The sequence below is a fragment of the Leptopilina boulardi genome, unplaced genomic scaffold, assembly GCF_019393585.1.
Source record: "Leptopilina boulardi isolate dan_hultmark-lab unplaced genomic scaffold, ZJU_Lbou_2.1 LbouV2_248, whole genome shotgun sequence".
In the NCBI taxonomy this organism is placed as follows: domain Eukaryota; kingdom Metazoa; phylum Arthropoda; class Insecta; order Hymenoptera; family Figitidae; genus Leptopilina; species Leptopilina boulardi.
In genome coordinates, this window is record NW_026137805.1 from 1,841,581 (window position 1) to 1,855,811 (window position 14,231).

At 32.5% G+C, this 14,231-nt stretch overlaps 1 protein-coding gene across 5 annotated transcripts in view; it reads left to right on the top strand.

Moving 5' to 3' along the window:
* Positions 1-14,231, top strand: part of LOC127280594 (teneurin-a) — a 481,913-nt gene that overhangs the window by 198,664 nt on the left and 269,018 nt on the right. For all 5 annotated transcript variants that reach the window (XM_051303681.1, XM_051303683.1, XM_051303684.1 and 2 more), the window contains exons 3-4: positions 1,255-1,316; positions 13,765-14,004. In XM_051303681.1, the coding sequence (XP_051159638.1) occupies positions 13,776-14,004 (229 nt within the window). In that variant the 5' untranslated portion in view covers positions 1,255-1,316; positions 13,765-13,775. The remainder of the gene's footprint in view (positions 1-1,254; positions 1,317-13,764; positions 14,005-14,231) is intronic.

Consider the following 14,231-nt stretch of genomic DNA (forward strand, 5'->3'; position numbering starts at 1 on the left):
AATATGGCGTCTGAAAAAAATTTAAAATCAATCAAATTTACCAGAAACATGTTACTCATGGGTTTTCGTAATGGCTAATTACGAATCCGATGTCATTTTTTCGAAATTCAAAATGGCGGATCTAATATGGCGCTAGGGAAAATTAAAAATTAATCAAATTCACTTGAAACTTGTTACTCGGGGGTTATCGGGGTCGCGGATTACGAATCCGATGTCAGTTTTTCAAAATTCAAAATGGCGGATCCAATATGGCGTCTGAAAAAATTTAAAATCAATCAAATTTACCAGAAACATGTTACTCATGGGTTTTCGGGATGGCTAATTACAAATCCGATGTCATTTTTTCGAAATTCAAAATGGCGGATCTAATATCGCGTCCGAAATATTAAAAATCAGTCTAATCATCAGATTTTCAAAATATAAATTGATGGTTCCAACTTAGAGAATTTTTTAAAAATTCAATCTCTTTTTTTTTAACTCCAAGAGTATTTAATATTTAACAATTATCAAGTATAACTAATAATATTTTGTTACATTGACAATAATATACGGAAGGAATCTCATCGTATATCTGAGCTGCGGTTCGCTGAGTAATTCCCATTTGCTTGATCTTCGATGCCGCATCAGAGGTGGGTTATATAGGGAGGTACAGAATTCAGAGTCTGTTGATTATCCGGTCTGTAAACACGATGCATTGTTATCGATTGGACCAACAGAATCATACCCTCCCGCCCCCCCCCCCTTCCTCACCCTTGAACCTCTACCCGCCAATACTGAATCCGTACACTATACCTCCTCCTTTCCCAAATCCCTCCTGCCTCCCTCCCCCCGGCCCTCCTCCTTCTCACCACTACCGATATTGACGCAATACTGCCTCGCAGTTGCATAATGAATGGTTGGCTAATGACCCTACGGAGGTTGCGGAAACCGCAGCGCGCGAATGTCGGCGTGAGAGGAGACTCAAGGGGGGCCAGAAGAGGCAAGGGGTTGTATGTAGGCAGTTCGAAGGGAGTTCCCAACCCCCTACAGGCTGAAGTACTTCCGGCATCAAACATGCACCAGGGTATCCACCATCCGCCAGCCAAATGCGGATACTTAAATGTTTCATTATGCTGTCATATATATATATATACATCTTTCCATTTCCCATTTCATCGTGTATTAAAATATACATTTGTTTTATAATATCAAAAACTGATTTTGTTTTTACATCTTTAAATATTCTCAACCTTTTTTCTGTTTTAATTGTTTCAGTGTTGCCGCGGACTTTGTGGATATTGATCAGCAACTTCTGACAACTGCTCTGACTCGTCACTGTAAGTAGAAATAATTTTTTTTTAATTTAATGTCTAGGTGTCAAAATAACTAAGTTTATTTATACTAAAAAGAAGAAAATTTCGTTCTTTGTGTATTTATATGGAAAAAAAAGAAGTTTTTAAGAAGGTTTTGTGATACCATTATTGCTCTATATATATATATATGGTGGCTTTTGTTAATGTTTCGCGTAGTATGGCTCAGAGAGAGAATTTGCAAACTGCAACTTTAAAGACTTTTCTGAACGCGGGCGCAAAAAGTTATTACAAAATAACAAAAGAAAAAGTTTCAAACAGTAATAATGAATTTAAAGCAGCTTTGTATGAAGTTTTGAAATCGGGAGGTTTTTATTTTGTCAACCGACACGCTTGTGCTGTTGTTGCATTGACCAGTCACGAAAGGTAACAAACGTCGGAACTTACAATTTACTTCAACTCCCTCAACCAACATCGTAAGAGGCTTTTATAAGCTGAAATGCATTTGTGGGCTACTTAAAATAACGTTATTTGATGTTTACTATTATTATTATTATTTTCCTTGCTTACATTTATAAAAACATACTTTTTTGTAAGGAAGCAAAATACTAATTACAGTAATTAATTTTAATTAAATTAATGCGGATTTATTCTAATAGAATTAAAAAAAAAAATTCTCTTTGGTAGTATTATTTTTGTGATTAAATAATCATAAAATAATTTTTAATTAATTTGATTAGCTCAGAAGTTCACCCATGAATATTTTAACACTATATAAAAATAAAAGTAGAATATTTTTCTTTGTTGAATTAATTTTTATGATTCAGTAATCATAAAATAATGTTTAATTAATTAGATTAGCTCAGACGTTCACCCATAAAAATTTTAACACTATAAGTGGCAAAACGAGAATGGTTAGATGAAGCCACAAAATCAGCTGATATCGCAGCGCCTCTAGCGGACGCTTGTTTAATTGAAAACTCTACTGTCGATAACTGATTTTTCAATATTATCGACGGTCGTTTCGAATTTGTACTTTAAATAATAATTACTATTTTTTAATATTAGAAAACATTATTCAAAAATTAAATTTTTTATTTTCCCTAAAATATGATTAATATTGTCGAGAGACGAAAATTTAATATTAAAAAACTGAAATAAATTTTACTTATAGTTAAAATTTTCTGAATGTTCTGAATAAATAGAATTTACAATTTACAAAAGTTATAAGCCAATTTAAAAGCTTTATTTTCATAAATGTAAATAAATTTTTCAATTTCACTTCATAAATTTTTTAAAGCTAAAAGAAATATTTTCGCAACATATTTGTATGACAATTTTCAATTAAAATGAAAGTGGTATAATAAAATGAGAATAATAATAATTAGAATGACTATTAATTTTGAAAATTTTGAGAGTCATGAATAAGTTGTTGAGTTATTGTTTGAATTTGAAATTACGCTCATCTATTTTTGAGAAAAAAGCAAAAAATATAGAGAGCCCTTCGCTTAAAATGATTTTCAAATTATTCCCGCAACGATTGCGCTCCGGTCAAACGGAATATTCGTTAAAGCATTTATCGGCGTCATGCATTAGCGCTACACTTTTGAAAGTGAATTATCATATTAACGAGTGTCGGCATCAGTGACGAGGCACTGACGGCCGTTGAGAATCGGGTTTACGACACGTAATTGCAAAAATTCAATTATAATTTACGCACCGAATACATTAAATTACCCAATTTTACTAGTAAAATTACTATCACAACGTTTCGACCGCTGATGATAATAATAATAATAATCATAATTTATGTGTGTATTTTATTTCACCGATGAAATATGAAGAGATAAATACGTATCAACGAAAATCAGTTCCATGACACAATTCATCAAAACATAATTATATATATTCTCTCACTGACTATTTATACATATAAACTAGAAGGATTTAACTTTCGTGTCCGAACACTCAATTTAATTATGATTTAATTGTTGTATATAATATTTTTTTTCCATATTAATAATAAATTCCGTTACTAATATTATTGAACATAGAACATTGAAAGAGGGAGCAAAAAAAAAATTATATTCTGCCGTTTTTGATTATATTTATCTATCAACTTAAATTTTTTTATTTTCATCAAATATTTTTAGCTCAGACGTTCATCTATGAAAATTTTAACACTATATAAGCAGCAAAACTTTGACTTTTAATCTAGATTATTTTTATGATTATACACATAAAATAGTTTTCAAATTAGCTCAGACGTTCACCTATAAAAATTTTTAACACTATAAGCAGCAAACCTTGACATTTACCCTTGATTCTTTTTTTTTATTAGATAATCGTAAAATAATTTTCAATTAATTAAATTAGCTCAGACTTTCACCCATGAAAACTTTGATATTTAACCTTGATTATTTTTATGATTAATCATAAAATAGTTTTCAATTAATTACAGAGATTAGCTCAGACGTTCACACATGAAAATTTTAACACTACAAACGGCACACCTTAGGATTTAAACTTTATTTTTATGATCAAATAATAGTAAAATAGATTAGCTCAGACGTTCACCAATAAAAATTTTTTGAACACTAAAAGAAAATTTACAAAACTTACCTTGATTTTGAACACTATGTTTGCCACATCAATTTATGACCTTGAAATTTAACATTGAAGAATTACGTTCACGTTCCTAACAATAATTTTGATAATTCTTCCCCTTTAGATTTAAAAATAAAAATTTTGAATTAATGTTCATTTAATTTTCCTACACCACAAGTGGCATCAATAAATTCCAACATTAATTCAACTCTGATACAATAAATGGAAGATCTTGCAAATAACAATAATAATAATAATGTTCAATCAAATCTTGAGGAATGGATCCTGAAATGGATCACAAACAGATTCCTGGAAGATTGTTGTCGGTAATCAAGAACATATATATGTTGAGAGATAGTATCGTTAAACCTGCGGTCTCTCACAGAGTGAATTTGACATTATTCTCAAATGAAGCCTATACCTTGAAGCCAGAAGGGTTTAACGTTGCACAGTTAAGACCTTCCCCCTCCACCTCATTCGAATTGTATGTATATATACATGAACGAACGCGAATTGTGTTTGTGTGTGTGTAAACCATCTCTTTCCAAGAGCGCAGCCACTGACGCGATGAGTCTCTTGGATTTACCGACCATTTGCCAAATGAAGATGAAACTGCCTTGCAGATTAGTGAGAGCCGCGTCGCACACACGATAGAGAGATACTACTCTATAGACAGTAGAATTCTGGTGAAACGCATATACTTGTCAACGTTAGGGTTTGCGCGCTTAATATATTCCCGTATGTTGCTGTCGCCATAGGATTGTATCTCATTAACCCGCAGCCATCTCTCTCTCTCTCTATCTTCCTCTTCACCTCTACATATTCTATATATATATATATATATATATACTGGCAAATATAATATGCTCTATGACGGCATTGGATTAATTCCGTTTATTATCAAAGCTAATTGACGGAACATCAAAGGTATTAATAATTTGTGGATCATCGAGCCAAATTGAATGAAGGCAAAAAAAAGAGTGTTGCTAATAATAAGGATCAACCATATTGTACCCTTTTTTTGTGTGCCAAATCACCTCACGCTTTTGTCGTCTGCTACTGATAAATAATGTTAGCGCCACCACTTATGCAATAAACTAACAAAAAAAGTGCGCGAGAATTTGATTTTTTTCTCATAATGAATAAAATCCACTGAATGGGAATTTAAAACAAATTTTTCCATTAAAAATCAAAGAATCAAAAAAAAAGAGAAAGGGAGTGGTTTCCAACAAGAGACAAGATATAAGAAGAGAAGTAGAATTTTAAATGTAAGAAAAGTTTTTTCGATTTTTATTAATTCTCCCGTGGCGTTATAAATGCTAATTTGTTCAATCAGACAGAAACCAGCCAGATGTCTTGGTGTCTCATTTTCTTTTAACGAATATAGAAGCGTAGTTTTCTCGAGTCCTTCTTTCTTTTTCCGAACAAAAGAGTATAATATAATATACCTAAAGTCAAAGAAAAAAGTGTATTTTAACGATCGTAAAGGGGCGGTTTGTTATCGAGGCTAATGTTTTGACCCTCCTGAACGCTTGTGTCTTTTGACGGGTTGCACTCGGTGAACTAGCGCAATGAATATGCAAGAGTCTTTTCACAAAGCATATCCTGACTAAAAGAAGAGAGAGAGAGAGAGCATGGCACGATATCTATGTTTCATGCATTCAGATGTCCTTCTTATGTGCCAAGCGAGACTTGCTCCAAGTGGAACTTGAACGATATCGTGTCGCGTTACCTTCATTAGATGCCGTTTATAAAACCCGATTCAAATTTCTCCAGGAATCCCTGCCACGACGACGACGATGATGATGATGATGACAACGTGCCGTGCAAGTCCCACTCAATTGACGATTTTCGCTATACAAAAGTGTAAGCCCGTAGAAAATTGTCCAACGAAATGATCTCACTGTAAGTTGAATTGTCTTTAATTTCCAGAAAATTGAGAAATTTTCCAAGATTGAGAGTTTAAACTTAATATTCAAATGGTCCACCCTCTTTTTTGATGATTTAATTTCTTAAATTCACGTTTTACTTTTAAAAGAATGAGTATAAAAATTGAAGTCTAAATGAAAACGTATAGTGAGTACTAGGTGGGCGGAACCTTCTAAAAAGTACATGTAACTCTTATAAAATAAAATCCGCCCACCGCCTACCAAGTGGGTGGATACTTTTAGTGAGTAAACGCCCACAGAAATTAAGACCCGCCTACTTAGTGGGCGGATATCTTTAGTAAATAAACGCCCACAGAAATTAAGATCCGCCTACTTAGTGGGCGGATGCCTTTAGAAAACGCCTACAGAAATTAAGATCCGCCTACATAGTGGGCGGATACCTTTCGTAAACGCCCATAAAAATTAGGATCCACCTACTTAATGGGCGAAAACCTTTAGTATCTAAACGCTCATATAAATTAAGATCCGCCTACTTAGTGGACGGAAAAATTTAGTAATTAAACGCCCTTATAAAATAAGACACGCCCACCGCCTACTTAGTGGGCGGATACCTTCAGTAAACGCCCTTATAAAATAAGATACACCCACTTCCTGTTTAGTGGGAGGATACCTTTAGTAAGTAAACGTCTTTATAAAATAAGATACGCCCATCGCTTACTTAGTGGGCGGATACTTTTAGTAAACGCTCATAGAAATTAAGATCAGCCTACTTAGTGGGCGGATACCTTTAGTAAGTAAACGCCCTTATAAAATAAGATACACCCACTGCCTGTTTAGTGGGCGGATATCTTTAGTAAGTAAACGCCCTTATAAAATAAGATACGCCCACCGCCTACTTAGTGGGCGGATACCTTTAGTAGGCGGAGTCTTTAGGTAATAAATTGACGCCCACAGACATTGAGAATTATGTGGGCGTTTCTTTTAAAAATTCCTTGATTAAATATTGATATTTGTACTATTAACTTAATAAAAATGCCTTTTTCCGAAAATAGCCTTTTTTAAGCGTCTAAACTCTTGGTAAAAAATTATATTGAGGGCAGGAAGAATAAATTAGTATGTAAAGAAAAATTTTTTTGCTTGAAGATTGTTGATTAGATGGGGTGAAGGAAAAAAATGTTGTGTCAAAAGGAAATATAGTACATGCGCTACCGATCTTGCTCTCTCTCTCTCTCTCTCACTCATATCAACACCCGGAGATTACGCATCCTGATCACGGATAGAATGTCAATTAAACGACGCGGCCTATTAACCGTGACCGAAACCTCGACAAAGGCTGGGCGAGATTTCGCGCGGCGTTAGTTCATCACGCGATAATTTATATGGTAATTTTAGGAACGTAATAAGTTCCCCTTGGCAAACTCTGGCAAAGCCAGAGTTCTATACACACGATCACCTCCTCCCACCACCATCACGTCACCCAAAACGTGAGCAAGAGAGAGAGAGAGAGAGAGAGACTGGGACGTACACCCGTGCACACATCATTATCCAAACCTGGTCATCGATTCATTGGCTCTCTGTCTCTCTCTCTCTCTCTCTCTCTCTGCAAAGAGAATTTCCGCCTAAAAGAGAGACCTTGTTTGCTCTGTTGATCGATGATCCATCGCACCGGAAGAAAAGCTTGATATTTTTAAAAGCTTTTTTTTCCTCTTCCAATTCACAAAATCCATATGAAAATAAACCTTGATCTTAACCTTTTGACATTTAATAATTTTTTTTCTTCACTCATGGTCGGATTTAAAGGTGAAGTGAAAGTGAATTGAAAGTAACACCTCACTAAAAAAAATTTTTAAACTCTTCAAAATTTTTTTTCACCCAGACGTTCATAAATTTCACAAATAATACTAAAAAATAATGTTAGAAATAGAATTCTACCAAAGATAAAGGCACAATTTATTTTTTTTTTCATTTGACAAAGAATTATATAAGTATGAAAAGTAATTGCGCGAAGAAAGTGGGAAAAGTTAAATGAAATTATACAGATTGTGCTGTTATTATCGTCAAAAAGTAAAACTAGAAGCAAAATGAGGGAAGATGTTTAATCTTAATTGAATGGCTAATCACCCTTCGTTAAAGATAAGCTTGATTCTGGCTTTTCGTTAACTATGGCGTTGAAGGCATTGGCAAGACTCATAACGATTTAAGATAACAACTTTATAAAAAAAAAATTTTAAATAATAAAAAGAAAATTTTCTTTCTCGTAAAAAATTTTCTTAACAAGTTAATATTAAATATTACCAAACATAATGATTAGAAAATAAATTATTTCCTTTTTTTTGGAAAAAATTTTTTGTAATTTCCTTTTTGTAAAAAAAATAGGATTAGAATTTTTTCCCTTTGAGAAAGTATGCTATATTTATTCACGACTATATATAATCGCTCATTGTCTATATCAGAACGTGGAAATTCACTTTGTATCCAATTAAATGGGTGTCCTCGTCCCTTTTACTTGAGAGAGAGAAAGAGAGAGAGAGTATCTGTTGTGTGTGCGAGCCGGAGGCAAAAGCAATATCCTATCGCGACGACACCATCGACCGACACTCTTGTAGAGAGGACAAGGATAACGAGACACAACAGCAGATAACTTTGGGAATAATTTTCCATGACTTATCTTCAAGTTTCATGGCAACTTGCTCTTGTGCTCGAAATATATATATATATATATATAGTATATCAAAAGTAGAAGCATTATCTTATCTAGGATTTATCTTGCAAAGCTAAATGATTTTCATTGTTACTATTATTTATTCATAAGCATTTAAACTTTTCACTATGGATTTTGAATTGAGTTTTACAAAGTTATTGTTAAATATTTATATATTATATTCTTGGATAATCGAAAACTTGAAAATGGAGATTTAGAGAAAAGTTAGTTAAATATTTCCTTTTCAAACAATAATTCAAAAATTCGCATTGAAAATGATATAATGAATTAAAATTTTTTTGTTGGTATTTATTTAATAATTATTAAAAGAGTTTCAATTATTTTTCAATTATTACAAATACCAAAAAAATCGTTTTTTTGGTTGAATAATAATAGCCCAGTATTCAACCGAATAACCTTTTTTCTAAACTTATTGAACCGTATAGTACTTTCAAAATGATTTTTTAAACCACTTTTTAATACTTAGAAATTTAGTAAATTTTGTTGTTACAACATTTTTTGAATATGAGAAAATCGTTTTTTGTGTTGAATAATAATAGCCCAGTATTCAACCTAATAACCTTTTTTCTAAACTTATTGAAGCCTAGTACTTCTAAAATAATTTTTTGAACCACTTTTGGGTACTTAGAAACTTTTTTTAATTTAATCTAAAATTGTTTTTTTTTAATTCTTTTTTCTAAATTTAAAAAAAAAATAAAAAAAAAACATTTAATTCCCTGAAAATCTTTTGTTTGACTACAAAATGATGAAATTTTCAAGATCGTAAAGTGTGACTCTCTAAATGTAAGAAGCGGAAGTAACATTGATGTTATACTTTGCGAATACTTGGACGTTAAATTTTCACCGTACACATGTATGTATATATATATATATATGTAGTAAAATACATATAATATTACACGTTGTAGAAACTCCTTCATTTCGCTTGACATTCGTCCTTTTAATAGAACGTTTTTACAGTGGTTATAAACATAAAGCAAACCATCCAACCGGTCATGGAGACTTCTTGCCACTATAATTCACAAGATCTGACATTAAGGGCTGATAATACATATGATGGTGTCTCTTTATATATAATAAAATATATTAAACGCTAGACGAGATATGAAAACTGACACAAAACTCGTCGATTGCAATTTTTTTTTTTAAACCTCATGCTGGTTGTTATGTACCTTCTTTCTTTTTTTATCTCTTGGCAAAACCGACGAGACGTCATAAAAAAAGAGAGAAAGGAAAAAAAAATGTTTAAAGCCTCATCGTCCATTGACAGGCATCTTAGCTCGAATTTAATCTAGTTTATTACCACTCTTGGGCACAAAATTACGATCGTATAATGTAAGTTATCGACGCGCACTTTTAATCAAAGCTCCAACTCACCGACAATGTCAATGCAATATTGGAAAAGCTGTTGTGAATACAGACTTAGAACGCGCGCGGATAATAAAAAAAGCATCCGCGCTCTATTTTTTTTAAGTTGTATGGCTCTCTATAAGCTTTTTCAATACGATACAGTCGTGAAAAAAATTTAATAAAAAAAAAGAATTGTAAAAGAAAAATTTATCAAATTCGAGTAAAAAAAAATGAGAAAATGGAATATAATAAAAAAAATGTACGTCCTTTGTTCCCTTTGGTATGTAATTATATATATGTATATATATATATAGAAAAAAGCAGAAGGCATATTATATGGGGGATTTGGGATTGTGTCGATGGTCCATTATTGGCGTTCGCGAAGTCGAAAATGAAAGTCGAAGGGGAAGAAAAAAAAAGTTGCTCATGTCGGCGATGCTTTGGTCGCACGTGTATATTATTGCCAAAAAAGTTGTGATCTTCCAAACCACACTTGGTGTGTACTGGACTTTTGAAACGAGAAACTTTTCCTATATAAGAATCAAGATCAATTTTTTTGAGAAGATTAAATACAATGTTCGTGACTTGGCATCCCCTTTGTTTTGTTTATAACGATAAAAAAATCTTATTTAACTTGCAGATAAATAAATTTTTTAAAATCGACTTCAAAATTGTAATCAGCGTCACCAAAAATCCCAAAGTGACAAATTATGATCATTTTTTTCCAAAATTGTACGCCATATTGAATGCAGCATTTTTTATTTTCAAAAACAAACATCAAATTCGTGTTCAGCGACCCCAAAAACCCCTGAGTAACAAATTTCAAGTAAATTTGATTGATTTTTAATATTTTTCTGACGCCATATTGAATCCGCCATTTTGAATTTTGAAAAACTGATATCAAATTCGTCATCAGCGACCCCAAAAACCCCCGTGTAACAAGTTTCAAGTAAATTTAAATGATTTTTAATATTTTCGGGTGCCATATTGGATCTGCCATTTTGAATTTTGAAAAACTGACATCGGATTCGTAATCAGCGACCCCAAAAACCCCTGAGTAAGTAGTTTGAAGCTGTAATTTCAAAGTGAACCGTTTGAAATTAGCTGCGCTAGAAACTACTTACTCCGTAAAGTTTTCAAGGTCACTGATTTCTATTTAAAATTCAAAATGGCGGATCTATTATGGTGCTAGGGAAAATTAAAAATTAATCAAATTCACTTGAAACTTGTTACACGGGGGTTTTCGGGGTCGCTGATTACGGATAAGATAATAGTTTTTCAAAATTCAAAATGGCGTGTCCAATATGGCGCCCGAAAAATATTTCAAATGAATCAAATTTACTTGAAATTTGTTACTCGGGGGTTTTTGGGGTCGCTGAATACGAATCCGGTGTTAGTTTTTCAAAATTCGAAATTGCGGATTCAATATGGTACTTAATTTTTCAAAAATTAATTAAATTCTCTTAAAAATTTTTTTTAGAAAACTTTTTCTTCTACATTTACTTATTATTTATTAAAAATAGAAGCAAAATTGTGTCAGTCATTGTAGTTTAAACTTTTACTCCCTAAAATATATCCTACAGATTTTATTTCGACACTTGAATACAATTCGATGAGCCTCTCATTGTTTATGTCCCTTCCTTTTTTGTATCTATATAAACCGACAAAGAAAAAGAAGATGATGAAGAAGAAAGTAAAGGGCTGACAAAATAAAACACACCCTAAAGTACACTTCATGCAGAGGATGCGCGACCTGTTAGCCCCTATTGAAACAAGTGAGAAAAAGTGGCTGTGAGAGGTTCCTTATATACGCTACTGCGCACGACACACCATTTACACCCTTTTCATTTTCTCGTTATATGACATCGTCGTCATTTCTCGATGCGCGTCGATCTTGACACGCTCTCTTATATTTCAAGACAACTGACACCATATAATATTCCCTCGATCCAAGTGAATTGAAAAAGACAATAATATTTTTTTTAAAAAAAAGAAGAATGAAAAAAGAGAGGAAGCGAGATCATTTTCATATATTGAAAATTTGATTAAACCTTCCTCTCGACATCTTTTTTAACAAATATTTTGCACGCGACATTTTTTCTCAAATATCTTAGTCAACAAATTAAATCTTTATAAATTGATTTAAAACTTTGCTTAATTGTTGTCCTATACAAGGGTAGAAATTTCATAAAATTTTAACTAATTTAAATAAAATCTATGGAAAGTAGTTAGTTGTAACCTCAACTATTTGCTACAAATTTTTAATTTAAATTTTGTAAATTACCCTTGTATAGGAGAATAATTAATTTTTAAATATATTGAATTTTTCACGAGAAAATTTGAAGAAAAATTTTTTTCTTATAAATATAAAATACTTTCAAGAAAATAGGGGAAGTGTGGGAAGAGAGACATTGTTTTTTGTGGCCCCTTAGAGGAAAAAAAAAGTAAATAAAAAGCAATACAATGTGTATTGTCGAATCAATTCTACTTTACTTCCATTCAATTAAATCATTGCACAATATTTACCTCGTGAATTCCCCAACCAATCCTGTTGATCGTTGAGAGAACTTGAAGAGTAAACTTGGAAGAATTTGTTTTCTTTAATTGAATGGAGGTCGCTCTCTCTATTTCTCTCTTGTTTGATTTTGCTTTTTTTTACTTTTCGTTTTTCTTGGCGAATTCATTCTTTTCATTTTTTGGCGATTTCTATAACACAAGTTTCCTTTCGAAAAAAAATTGATCCAACAAACGTGAAAACATAACCTCAAAAATTGGGTGATAAGTAAATGTCAAGAGGCAAAGACAAACTTATTATTCAAGGTTAAATGTTAAGGTTAGATCAATTTCTATATTTAAGGGACCTCTGGGTTTAATGTTAAAATCAGGCCCCAAAAACTGATACAACTGAACTAAATCTATTAATTTCTTTTTAGACTAACAAAAAGACGCTCATTTAATATTCGTCCAGGGCTCTATTTTTTCTGCAGCGCCAATCAATTTTAAATTGACGTTATAAAAATATTTTTTTCATCTTCATTTTTTGTTTTTTTAATCGAAAAATAAACCTCTACGATGAGAATTTTCAATATATTCGAGAGACAAATAAGGATGTAAGACATTGAAGATTGATCGTTGACGTATTGAAATGAATTAAAGATAAATGTTCACAATCATATATAAGTACCATCGGCGTCTCCACTCGTGGCACTATTCAAACATCAATCAGTCATTTCTCCCCCACTCTCTCTCTCTCTCGACGAGTATATGGTGACTCAAAGCAAGGTTGTCACCATGGGAATTAGAAGAGGCATCCAACCTCTCAATTATCCGTTTGCCAAGCCACTCGAAATCTTGGACCTACTTGTGAGGGTGAGGAGAGGGGGCAGAAGGGGTTATAAGGAGGGAAGAACGAAATGACAATTGACCTATTAAGAAGATAAATTAAATTGTATTTTCGAAATGTTATTGGAGTGTATTTTAATTATTTGATGAAATAACAATAAACTAATGGAGTTAGATGAAGGAAAGGGTGTTTCGATAAACTTCTTAATCAATACTAACTGTATTTTTGTTATTTTGGCTTACTTATACCATTTATTGACGAGAGTTAATATTGAAGAGAAATAAAAAATTCACGTGCACAACTCTATTTAGTTAGTGAATTTTTGAATATGACAAAATCGTTTTTTTTTGTTGAATAATAATAGCCCAGTATTCAACCGAATAATTTTTTTTTCAAAACTTACTCAAGCTTAGTACTTCCAAAATGACTTCTTCAACCAATCTTGAATACTTAGAAACTTTTTTCTAATTTTATCCAGCTGAAATATAAAATGAAAATTAGTAAATTTTCTATTTAAAACCCACTTTGAAATTTATTTACAGACAAGTTTATACCTTTTTTCAGATGCCTCAGTGATGGACGGTGAGGGAACGTTGGGCCGTGGGCATTCGAATGGGGGCCGTGGACTGCGCCGTCAACGGTCCCTAGAATGGCGAGAAAGGCGCGGTTATGGAGGCAATGGTCAATCCAGCAGCGACGATGAAGACAACACTCGTCATGGCGTCGGTCCTACTTCTTCTGCCACCAGAGGCGCTCGAAGTCCTGGCCAAGTTCTCGCTTCTCTTCTGGCCCAACAATATAACGGTAAGCATTTTTTTTCAACTTATTTCTTTCATCCTCTGCAAAATGTAGATTTCGCTATTCCTCTCTATTTGTCAGACAAAAAAATAGGTTTTAAAAAATATTAATTCTTTAAATATTTTAATTTTTTAAAAAATACCATTATATCGTACTTTCTTGAAACGAAATAAGAAGAGAGAGAGAGAGAGGGAATAGAGTATGATCGTAAAAGTCCTTTAAAAATTTCATGT